Source organism: Sorex araneus, chromosome 7, assembly GCF_027595985.1.
Source record: "Sorex araneus isolate mSorAra2 chromosome 7, mSorAra2.pri, whole genome shotgun sequence".
Taxonomy (NCBI): domain Eukaryota; kingdom Metazoa; phylum Chordata; class Mammalia; order Eulipotyphla; family Soricidae; genus Sorex; species Sorex araneus.
Genome location: NC_073308.1, coordinates 29,501,735 through 29,514,251, shown reverse-complemented (window position 1 = coordinate 29,514,251; position 12,517 = coordinate 29,501,735). Strand labels below are relative to the sequence as shown.

Sequence of the window (12,517 nt, the reverse complement as noted above, 5' to 3'; positions counted from 1 at the left end):
AGATATATCCAAGTAACAATAAGGAGTTACAGAACCAAGCCAGCCGCGGAGATTCTTGATAGGGAAAATGTATTTCTAGATCACAAAATCTCCATGCTGCCTGAAGCCCTGTGACACTTCCTCACATGTACTCCTTCATTCAAGACAGCTAGAAGCTCTATGAATAATCTTAAATCAGTTTCTGCAAAAAAAAAAAAAAAAAAGGAACTGCCCTTTGGAGCTGGGGAGAGAGCTTCGGGCTGGAGCACAAGCTACATGCAGGAGGTCTGGGTTCAATCCCCAAGACTGTGTGGTCACCTGAATACCACGAGGACATCCCACAGGCATAGCCCCTGGGCACCCAAACCAATATTTATATGTAATATATTTATTTATTTTATTGTTATAACATGTCACATATGAAAGAAGGAAGGAAGAAAGAAGGAAGGAAGGGAAACTTAATTTATTTTTTCCTTTTCAGTTGTTGGGCCACACACACCCAGCTTCCTGAGTCTGTTCTCAGGAAACATTTCTGGTGCTGCTCATAAGACCATATGCAGCGCCAGGAATCAAACCGCCATCAACCAGGTGCATGGCAAGTACCTTAACCACTGTGCTCTCTCTCTGGTCTCTGGCCTCCTTTTTAAGCAGCAAATTAGTGTACACTGAGAACCAGAAGACACAATCAAAGCTTGTACCATGAATGTGTATTGTCGTAATATTTGCTGAAAATTACTATGCAAACATTAAAAAAAAATTATGGCCTATGATTCACCAATAAACCTTTTATGAGTCTTAGATTAAATGATAAAAGTGAATGCTAAATGAATGCCAAAACTTCCTTATCAGTATTATAAATCAAGGTGCTGAAAATAAATCATAATTATTCATAACAAATGCGAAAATATCTTATAAAAAGAATAATGGAAGATTTTTACATGATCTGATGTCTGTAATATTAAGAGACACTTTAAATTGCTGCAACGAAATTTGAGAATCGGAGAAACTCAATCTATTCATAATGTTTCTGTGAAACGTCTTTTTGAGTCTCACATATTGAACACTCTTTTACTTTAGAGTGTAATCAGATCAGATGATGTTTTACAGGAATAAAATAAACCAGAGGAAAAGACTTCATCTAACAAGAATAAATACATGGGATGTATATAATTTTCCCTATAATTTCCCTCTCCTTATATTTTATAAATTCTCACTTCTCATTCAACCAACATCAAATTAAACATCATTTCTGTTAAATATTCTCCACGTCTGCATCCGAATGCAATGGTTTTACTTTTCGATTAAAACATCTAATATGATGTGTGCTTTTGGCCATGAACTCCCAAAAGTATAATTTTATAGATGAAATTAATATAATATTCTCTTTTGTATATAAATGAGCATGTTAAAATATCTGTATTAAATATTTTATATGCATATGTACTTAGCAAATAGATACATGAAAATTAATTATTTTACAAAAGGAAGAAAATGATTAAGAGATTTCTAAAGAAGCTTTCAGATTTATGATTCTTTACTGAAATGTTCACATAAGTGAAGATTTCAGCTACACCTAATACTTGTTCAACAGTATATATCAAGTAAATCAATGGAAGGTGAATTTTTATACTTATATAGTAGGTATTTGTGTGGGTATATATGCTGTATCTATTGACACGTTTCTATATTAAAGGACATGCAGTTTTCTATCTTCCTAGGGACAGTTGCTAATATTTATGTTAGTTTGGCTTGTTATGCTTTGAGTCATCTGGGAAAAATAATTATTATTTTCTCATTTTATGACTTAGCCCTCTACATAAATCACTTTTAAATCTGTTGGTAAGGTATTTTAGTCATAATCGAAAGTCGTGTTTTCATATTTTGTGTAAAATTATGCCATAATGTTTCTGATTTCAAAAGCAGATCTACAGTTGAGTTGTTCTTCTTATAATTCTGGGTATGTTGTATTATTCATAACAAGTACAAATGATGTTTTTTTGTTATTGGTAATAAAAAGGCACATCAGCTTTAGTTTTGAAAATGCCAACTAAGACAACTTACTTCCTTTCCCCAGAAGTGCTACCGCTGTTGTGACATTGTGTTTCATTTTGTAACCCATCTGCTACTTAGGCCAGATATGCATTTTCTGGATGCAATCTGTTGGTTTCCAATGGTTTACTACATGGTGGGCTCTATTGACAAGTAGGTGACAAAATCTTTGGTGCACTAACTAGTGTGGTGTCCTGTGATTTGTCTTGTGCTGTGCCCTTTTGTTGCATGAGGAGTGTTATTTGCCCTTGTAGTATTTGCAAATATGATAGTTTGCATGCAAAGCTTATGTCCTTGTGTGATATACCTTGTATTTAAACTTTATAAATAGTACTGTTATGTTGTTGATTTAAAGCAAATCTTGCTGCATGTCAATAATGTCTATTTTGTTCAGATTTTAGAAACTTAATTCTGTTTTGTTTTGTCTACAATTAAAACATGATTTACTCTTGACATAATGGTACAGGACACTAAAGAGTTCAGCATTGTGACGCCTTCATATAAGTGTCACAACTTCTGAGGACTTTCCAAATAATTTTGAAATGTTTTAGTTCAGATTTATAAATTATATATGCAAGAATTGATTTTATTCTTATAACATATGTTACTCTATACCTTTTAAAATATTTGTTAATAAAAGTTGAGAATGTGCAATTCTCTAGTGTTAAAATATAGATCATTTTATGTGCATCAACATATTATATATTGATATATATCAATTTTCCATTTTAAGGGCAATTTTAAAACTAAATTTGATAAAAGATGCTTCTGCTTTGTTTCTCCAGTTAAAAGATAAGTCAGCCAGAGTCTTCAAAATAAAGTGCTAAAAATTATTAATTGGGAACTGTCATGCTTTTATTTAATTCCATAGAAAATGAAAAAAAATCCTCATAACTTGGATGCAGTTATTGACTGTGGATTAGATACACAGAAATTGAAACAGACTGTTTACCCTCCATGCTACACAGATTAGATTTCCACTTTTGGTTGTCATAGTACTAAACAACTAGCTTAAAAGTTAAAGAGTAAACCTGCCATCTACATTTTCTGATGTTAACTTTGAACTGAACTTTTCTCTGTAAAATATGGTGAAAGAATATGAAAGAAAATAATTTAAATGATCAGATTATTGGATTATAAGTGTAGTATTGGTTGCATAATTATTGAAGCTGGGCGCTGGGTGCGCAGAGATTCACTGCACAGTTCTCCTCTTTGCTCATGCTTGAAATTTCCCTTACAAGTAAAACAGAACAAAGCATCTGAACGAGTCAAAACAAATTTACAAACACTCCCTCATACTCATACACTCACACTATTAGCATAGGAAATCTTAAAAGTCAGGAAAGAGTTTTGCCAGGTAGTCTGTACTCGTGATTACTTTTTTTGGAGGTCGCCATCTGGTGGCGAAAAAGTGTAAAGCAATCACGCTGAAAAAAAGAAAAGGCTATGGGAAAAATAACATGGATACAAAGTTTTAAAACTAGCTTCATAATCTACTTTTACAAAAAAGAAAAAACATAACAAAATTAAGAACCAATTAAATATTGAAATAATAAAGTTAAGATATGCTAAACAGAAATGTTTCAATGTAGAAATGTCATTTTTAAATGTTATATTTTTATGTAGATTTAAATGCACAATTACTAAAATAATCTAGGGTTATTTGTAAAACACAACATCCAGTATTTTTAATATAGAATGGATATATGCATATACCAGTGCAGGGAGTGATAGCTGTTTCACTCGTAACCTCAGTGAAGTTTTTAACAATACTAATTTCAACTTCATTCATTACTGATAAAATTATCTCCTTATCACCATTTCTGCCTGTGAATCCTTTGCAATGAGCTTACTTCTTACAATTTTATTTTTTTCCTTTTCCAGTATAGAAGTCACTAGGGAGTAATTTTTTTTTTATTGGGCTGTAAAAATGATGAGTGTAAAATATAAGAAGCATTACATTATGATAAGGTGAATTGAAGAAATACAATTCAGACATTACTTTTATGGCCTATAAGGAGCCACAGCACATTCACTTTATAATTTCACTTACCTTTTAAAAAAATGTATTCTAGTTAGCGTAAGAACGATTATGATGAGTTTGCTAGATGAAAGAAGCCCCCAAGTCTTCGTAGGCCCTAAGGTTCAGTCAGATATTGATCGGATGTTATGGTCCAGTCCCTCTCACCATAGGAAATTTATCTGGAATAACATTCTGTTTCCACAGTTTTAGCCATAAAATCTCTGCCACAGAACATTGTTCCTGATTCAAGCGAAATATTTTTTCTGGACTCCTGGGGATCTTGGACTCAAAGCTTTGGTAATACTCTCTCGCCTTATAACAGAGTAAGAACTGCCTCCTGCCTTCCTGTAAAGGAAAAGTATTTCTTCTAACATGTCATGGCTAGTCAACCAATCCAATTATGTACGTGGAAAAGATCCTCAGGGAATGCCCTCGATCATTTCAGCATCTAAGTGGGAAAAAAAAGTCAAAAAGTCTAAATGGAACTTTTTTTTTTTTTTTGCTTTACACTTTCTCTTTTAAAATAAAAGAGAAAATTGGTTCACACAATTTTTTTATGTCTGTAGTCGACACTGTACTTACGACACTCTTTCGGTAGTTAAGTTTAATCTCCCTTATTCAGACCGATATTTTTTTAGTGTATATGAAACGAAGACAGTAAGGATGATGATTTACTTGATTCAGTGCTATTGGGAACATTTTCTCTGAATTCAGTGGGAGATGTTAGGTCAAGTTTTCATCAGTTATAGAGAAGATTGACTTACCCTCTTTCAGCTCATAGGACTTTATGCACCCAAAGAAACCAGCTTATTCAATCGCTTTTTTAAAAACTTAGGTTGACTTGAATACAACTGATGATGACATACTTCACATGTTTTTGACTGTCCAGAACCAATATATAGCACATTGTTTTCATATACACAAAAGAGACACTTTCAAATATAAATTCTACAGCTTTTTAGACTTGACCATTTAAATTAATAGAGTAAGTATTCATTTATAGTTTAACAGAAGCACATGAAGGATTTAAAAATATATAAATGGTGTTTTTGAAATAGAATGTCCGCTATAAAAACAAAGTTCTAACATACTCTATTTCAGTGTCATTGCCAAATTGATTTTATTTGCACAACCTAGCAATATTAATGTATATGATTTTGCAACAGTTAAGATCTAAAGAAAGCATAAAGAGTCTCACAGTATCAATTATTTGGCATGAGAACAGAATATTTTACCAATAATTCCCATTGACACCTAATGATGCACACTTTATGAATGCCACCCTTAAGCGCTATCTATCCATCTTCAGGGGGCAAGCAGATCTTAGCACCCATCCTAGGACTGTGATTTAATGAAATTCTTTTCTGTCTGTTGATTTCTATCAAAGTCTAGACGATCTACTCAGGTGTGGAGTGACTTTTGCTGCCAACATGGTGGTTGTGGACAAAGAGAGCACCATGAGTGCCGAGGAAGACTACATGGCAGATGCCAAAACAATTGTGAATGTGCAGACCCTTTTCAGGTAAATGTCTGGAGCACTGGTCTGGCTGTTTACTTGGCATTGTATTGTAAGCCATTACATTACATTACATTAGCATTGTAAGCCATTTGACTCTGTGCCAAAGTGCCAAAGAAATAAACATACAGGTTTATTTCATTCAATACACACAGGTTATGTTCATTTATTTATTTAATTGTAATCATAACAAAATATGTAAATTGCACTGTGGACATCAGTGTTTTAATGTCAGGTATTGAAAATTCCTTTAAAAACTCATTCTATACTCAATTGAATTTCTTGTATGGTTTTAAAACAACTGAATCAACATAGATTTGTGACATCCCATGCATGGTCTGGGCTTTGATTTGTTTGCTCGCGAGATACACCCAGAGATTCTTTGTGCTCCCCAGGTCACTTCAGCTAGTCCTGAGAGAATTTCTGGGTACAGAAATCAAACCCTGGGTTTCACAGGTGCAAGGTGATAGTATTCACTTGAACCACATCTCTGGCCCCTAATTTTGGTCTCAATGCCTTTGCCTAGTAGTGGTCACAGGTATCTGTTTCCATAATGGTCAGTAAGGACTAAACAAGCCAGTCTGCCCAATAGGGAATATAGTCATGTTAGGAGCAAAGTCATTGCATCCTTGTGACTGTTTTCCTATCTTTCATTCATCAAACTCATCCAGAATGGAATTCTTTATGTGATCATTGTAGGTAAGACCCAGTGTCCTTAGCAAGAGAAAAGCCTATGCAATAATCAAAGTTTATTGATTATTTATTTATCCTTTAAAAATCAAGTGTTTGCATGATATATGTAAAATGATTCTTATACCAATTTAAAATACACATAACTCCAAGATATACATGAGCTATGAAATAATGAAATTAAACTATTTGAATTCTATCATCATGTCTTTTCACTCTACCTTTATTTGGTAGAAAAGCATATATTGAGGGTCATTATCTGATTACCTGAATTCATAGTTCAGGAGAAAATGATCCAAATTTGAATGCTACATAATTAGATGATGATAGGAGGCAAATTGGTTTCCTTTCCTAACCCTCTGTGTCTTAATCACAAGGCACAAGGTTGTTTTTTGATATTTTAAAACATGTAATTCTGTAGCACACACTTAGTCTGCAGTTACTTGATAAGTGTTTGATCTTATAACTATTAGTAATGTAATTATAACTTTCAGACCATGGACCTTGCAACAACAAATATTGTAGTAAATAAATTTCACCTGGTACCACTATCCCCAAGAATCCCATAGACAATGACTTTTTAAATTTATCTTTCGTTGTTATTCTTTTAATTTTTTGTCCTAGATATAGTCACTCCAGGACTACCAGTGCCAGATCCTGAGGTGCGGGGGGTGAGAGGTGGGGAATCAGACAGTGTCTGGTCCTTCTGTATCACAACTTTATTCATTAGTGCATTTCTTTTCTTTTCTATTTTGTTTTGGGGCATAGCTGGTGATGCTTAAAGCTTACTCCTGGTTTTGTGCTCAGGAATCACTCCTCACATAACTCAGGGTACTACATGCAGTGCCAGGGGCGAGGGCTAGAGATAGTACAGCAGGCAGGGTGTTTGACTTGTGCATGGCCCACCAGTTGATTCTTGGCATCTAGTATGGTCCCCTGAGCACCACCAGGAGTAATTCCTGAGTGCATTGTCAGGAGCAACCCCTGAGCATTGCCAGGTATTACCCCAAAACAAAAACATAAATATAACTTGGGTAAACTATGGGCAAGGCAAGCACTGTAACCCCTGCACTACCTCTTCAGCCCCCTAGTGTATTTTCTTAATCTTTGCAAAACTTGTTTATGAGGGCCTAACATGAGGCTCAGAAGGAAATCACTTTCAGTACATATCTCCCATCCCAAGCAAGTTCTCCAAGCATCATTTACTTGGTGGTCCATTCTCTCTCAGCTGCCTTTTCTGCCAGCCTGTGAAGCCAGCTTCCAGGCCATGAAGCAATCCTCCTGGCCCTTATCTCTACTATCCGTGGGTGTTAGTTTCCCATTATGTTACTTTATATTCCTCAAGGAGTGCAGTCATTCTATGTCTGTCCCTCTCTCTCTGACTTATTTTGCTTAGCATGATACTCTCCATGTCAATCCACGTATATGCAAATTTCATGACTTGTTGGAGGGTTCGCTCAGGATGGGAGATGTGTACTGAAAGTAGACTATGAACCGAACATGATGGCCAATTAGTACCCATATTGCAAACCATAACACCCAGAAAGAGAGAGAGTGTAAAAGGAAATGTGCCTGCCACAGAGGCAAGGAGGATGGGGTGGGGTGGCGGGAGGGATACTGGGATCATTGGTGGTGGAGAATGGGCACTGATGGAGGGTTGGGTTCTCGATCATTGTATGACTGAAACATAATGAAAGTTTGTAAGTCTGTAGCTGTATCTCAAGGTGATTCATTAAAAAAAAATAATACCCAGGAGTAGTAGAGATAAGGACCAGGAGGTCTGCCCCACCGCTTGGAAACTGGCCTTACATGCTGGGGGAAAAGGCAGCTGAGATAGAGAAGGGAACACCTAGTAGGGAATGTTGGGAGGATCCATTTGGGTTGGAAGATGTGTGCCGAAAGTAGACTATAGAGCAAACATGATGGCCACTCAATACCTCTATTGCAAACCACAACACCCCAACGGAGAGAGAACAAAAAGGAATGCCCTGCCACAGAAACAGGGTGGAGTGGTGGGGGTTGGGGTGGGGGTGGTGGGAGGGATACAGGGAACATTGGTGGAGGAGAATGGGCACTGGTGGAGGGATGCAAACGATCACTGTATGACTGAAATGCAAACATGGAAGTTCATAAGTTTGTACCTGTACCTCACAGTGATTCACTAATAAAAAAATTTTTCTAAATAAAATTAAATAAAAAATTAATATACAAACAAATAATAAAAGAGGAAGGAAAGCACATGTTTTGCATCCATAAAACCTGGGTTCAATCTTTGGCACCCTGTGCTCTGCCTCCTGCAGCCCCCAGCACAGGGCTGAGAGTAACTCCAGGACACAGCTGGTATGAACAGCCCCAAGAAACACAAACACTTAGTTTTATTTATGTATAATATGCTTATAGAATGTAATTAATCTACCTTAACATATTGATGCAAATACTGTATAATTCTACTGTATAAACAATTTGTCACATAGTTAAAAAAATTTACCCTGGACATAAAAACCTTTTAGTCCAGAGGTTTAAATACATCCTCAAAACATTATTGAATGTGGGTATTTACCTGGAATATCTAACTAGTTATTGATCTGTACTACACAGTAAATTTAAAGGTAGCACAGCACATATTTAAAATATGACAGCTACATTTCCAATTTCTTCAAAGAATGAAATAGCAAATTGCAGAGTGGGAAATTAATTGAAGGGATGAGATTTATACCCCATGAATAAAGCAAAATCATACTTCTTTTTGTTTTAAAACTCCAGACTTGGCAGAAGCTAATTATAACGTTAATAAGAAAGAATCTGGGCCTTTTTGATTAAACATTCATTTTCATTTTCAACTTTCTGTGAGTTTATTTCTATTGTAATGAGGTTTTTATTGATTGGCTTTTATTATATGTTCTCTGAATGAATTATTTTGGATCCAAAATAATAGTAAATTCTCTTCTTGCTGAAAGATGCAAAATTTTTAATTAACAATTTAAAACAAATTGACCAGAATTGCTCGGGGCAGATACACAGATGGTAACTTGCAGAGGAACCCTTTGCTGTGCTCCTTGTTGAGAAGAAATCACTTGTAGAAAGAATTAATGAACAAATAACTTTAGATCCCTTAACTTCTAAGGTTACCTGTCAGCAGCTTTCAATTTTCCATGATTTATATGGTGCATACATACATACAGGCTGAATGATTGTAAGCAGAATTTTCAGAATAACTACTGCATGCCCAAACTAATTATTTATGTTCTAACCCCCACCCAATGATGTACAAAGGCATTATTATTTCACTAGCTACATATCATTTGTTAAGGTACACATTTTTATGAAACATTAAGAAATCATTCTATTTAAGTATGCTTGCTAAATTTTTCCAGTCCTACAGAATAAAATGTAAGATATTAGATCCCTATGATATATAAAATATCATTTATCTAAATAAATAAGCAAGGCTTGTAGTCTCAATTGTTTCATATTAAAATTATAGTCAGCTACTACCCATGAGGTGATGTTTTCTGCATTCCTTGATTATTTTTCTTCTGGTTAAATATGATTTTTGCTAAAGCTGCTTCTGCCACAATTAGTGATGATTTTTAAAGGCCTACATAGGTGATACTGATACTTATCAGATACTACTCTGGGCTAACTCTAATCTCAGCATTTTTCCCCCTCTTTCTTTTGCTGTTATTCACAAATCTTAACTTTTTACCCTACTTACATACCTACCACCTTGCATGAAATTCCACCTTGCCTGAAATTCCCTACAGACAGATACATTCCCGAAGTAGGATCCCGTCAATTACCCATACCAAAAAGCCTCACAGAAGCAGAAATCCAGTATTCATAAGCTGGGTCCCAGGTCCCTTAGGTTTCAAGGCTAGCATTCCATCTCTAAGTGAACTAGATCATACATATGGCATATGCAAGGGCAAATTATTCTGACACAATTTTTAAAAAAAATCATTTTCAAGGAGTTTTTCACAGTAATTGATTACATTTACTATTTCATCACCAATCCCACCACCACTATACCTTCCCACCACCATTATTTCCAGTTTTACCACCACCACCCAAGCCTGCCCAAAAGGCAAATGCTAAGTATTTTATTTTGTATTGCTTGTTATGAATAATTGACTAAAAATGATCAAAAAGGTTCCCTTAGAGGAAAGTTGTGAAAATTGTTTTTTCTCATCATGGAGCCATTGAGTCCCTGTGTTAGAGATCATTAACTTGTTGTTAGAGTTTGAGTCGTGTGTGCTATTTACCAAGATTGGTTGTCTTCAACCTTACACCCCATCAAATGTGATGTGCTACTCTTGGTATATCAGTGACATAATTACATGAAATGTTGCGCATCAGCTTTTGCGGCCATATGCTCCTGGAATTCTAAAATTTTTTCATAGTGTGCTAGACTTGGAGTTAAATTTTTTTTAATTGGATGGTGATTTGGGGGTCCAAAGGCATCTCTGCCGCTAGCTGCTCTCTCCCAAGATTTGTGTGTCTGAATCACGGCCATAAACTCACTTAAATGGTCCCCAGAGGTAGTTCAAGGGCTTGACTGACAGGAAAGCAGAAGCGCAGAGAGATGTGTGGTGGAAGGCCCATCCCAACTCTGGAAGCCTGGAGATTTCAGTCACACGTTCCGCATACTTGGTTTTTCAGCAGATTCAATCTCATTCATAAACACAATTTTAAGACAATTGAGGTGATATAAACAAACTTTAACATTTGACAAATATAAACACACTTTTAACAGTATTCCACAGGGTCCAGATAGCAGCAAATTTAGAAAGAAGAAAGCTTTAATCAAAGAATAAAGGAAAGAAAATGAGCTGGTGAGATAGTGTAGTGGGTAAGGCACTTGCCTTGCACACGGCTGACTCGGGTTCAATCTCTGGCACCCCATATTATATTCCAACTTTTTCCTGTAGTGATCCCTGAGTGCAAAGCCATGAGTAAGCCCAGAGAACCACAGGATTTGGCACAAACTACCCCTCACCCCAACCCATCCCCCCAAAAAGAAAACAAATATGGAACAAGAGGCAGAGAACATGGGTTGAAATTTGGGTACTGAAGACCAGATATACTCTCTTTCTAGTGAAGAGAAGGGATATTTAGAAGGATTCCAAGGTTACTTAGGTTTGTGTTTGTTGATGTGGCACCCCAGGCAGCTATGGTGCCTTCCTGGGCTAATAATTTACTTTATCAAAGATGCGTGTAAAATACCTGAGCTAATCCTCATATCTTCATGATATTAGTTTCTTTATGTGAGAGTCACCTACTAGTAAAACTAATGGGAACAGAAGCAGTTTTAATCCCCAAATGTTTTATTTCTGATTAAAAACATGTTGAACCACCCTAAGTGGTGAGGTAGAATGCTAGCTATTCCTGGCATACGTCTGCAACCAACACATGCACCTAATACTTTGTTTATGTGAAAGTATTTTGAAGCTAGTCAGAGGTAGCAGAGGAGCTGGGACTGATGGGCTTCGGGATTTTAGCCAGGAGAGTTCTAAAGTGTAATGTCAACTTTAATCTAGGCAACCAGGACATTCCTGAGCATTGCATCTTCCCATCGAAGTTATTGCAGTGACTAAGACGTTTTCTGAGAATCACTCAGAGCATTGCCTGAATCACTCAGAGCATTGCCTCAGACAGAGTACTGGCCACTATTGCTTGTGAGAAAAACAAGACCTCAAATTGGTATTTCTAAAATACAGTGACCACAAAAAATGTCTATGCACACACTTTATGAGGATGTTTGGCAAGAAGTTAGATTTCCCTGTTATTACTAGGGGAACAATTAATCTTGGAATCATACTGAGTATCAGTATATATTGGGCACATTAAGATCACAGTATGGTATTATTTTATGTGGGGAGATGCTGTTTTATTTTGGCATTTGTAAACAACTGTGTAGTTATTTGAGCCCTTGCCATTTTAACTTGATTGTTTTGACATTCCACTTTTATATAAAACATTTTGACTTCCACATTTGTAGCTTTTAAAACTACTGGGCAATTTGTTAGAAAAATCTTCAATCCTTGTTGGCTTTAGGGATCAGGAGAAAAAAAAGTGAGGAGGAGAGAAAGTAAAAGAGGGCTTTGGCTCATACCTGATATATGTAACTACCCCAATCCTAGTTTGACAGCGAGGGATAGACTAAATCTGTTATTTAGAAGCTTATATTGGTTACTTTGAACTTCTAATTATGTTTCCTAATACATATATTCTGTTGATAGATTTCTATTCTTGCCACATTC

At 35.9% G+C, this 12,517-nt stretch overlaps 1 protein-coding gene across 2 annotated transcripts in view; it reads left to right on the top strand.

Moving 5' to 3' along the window:
- Window positions 1-12,517, top strand: part of KCNT2 (potassium sodium-activated channel subfamily T member 2) — a 368,079-nt gene that overhangs the window by 294,579 nt on the left and 60,983 nt on the right. The window contains exons 19-20 of one of the 2 annotated variants that reach the window (XM_055144870.1): window positions 2,054-2,181; window positions 5,439-5,573. In XM_055144870.1, coding sequence (XP_055000845.1) covers window positions 2,054-2,181; window positions 5,439-5,573 — 263 coding nt within the window. The remainder of the gene's footprint in view (window positions 1-2,053; window positions 2,182-5,438; window positions 5,574-12,517) is intronic. The other variant, XM_004619919.2, reaches the window with a different exon arrangement.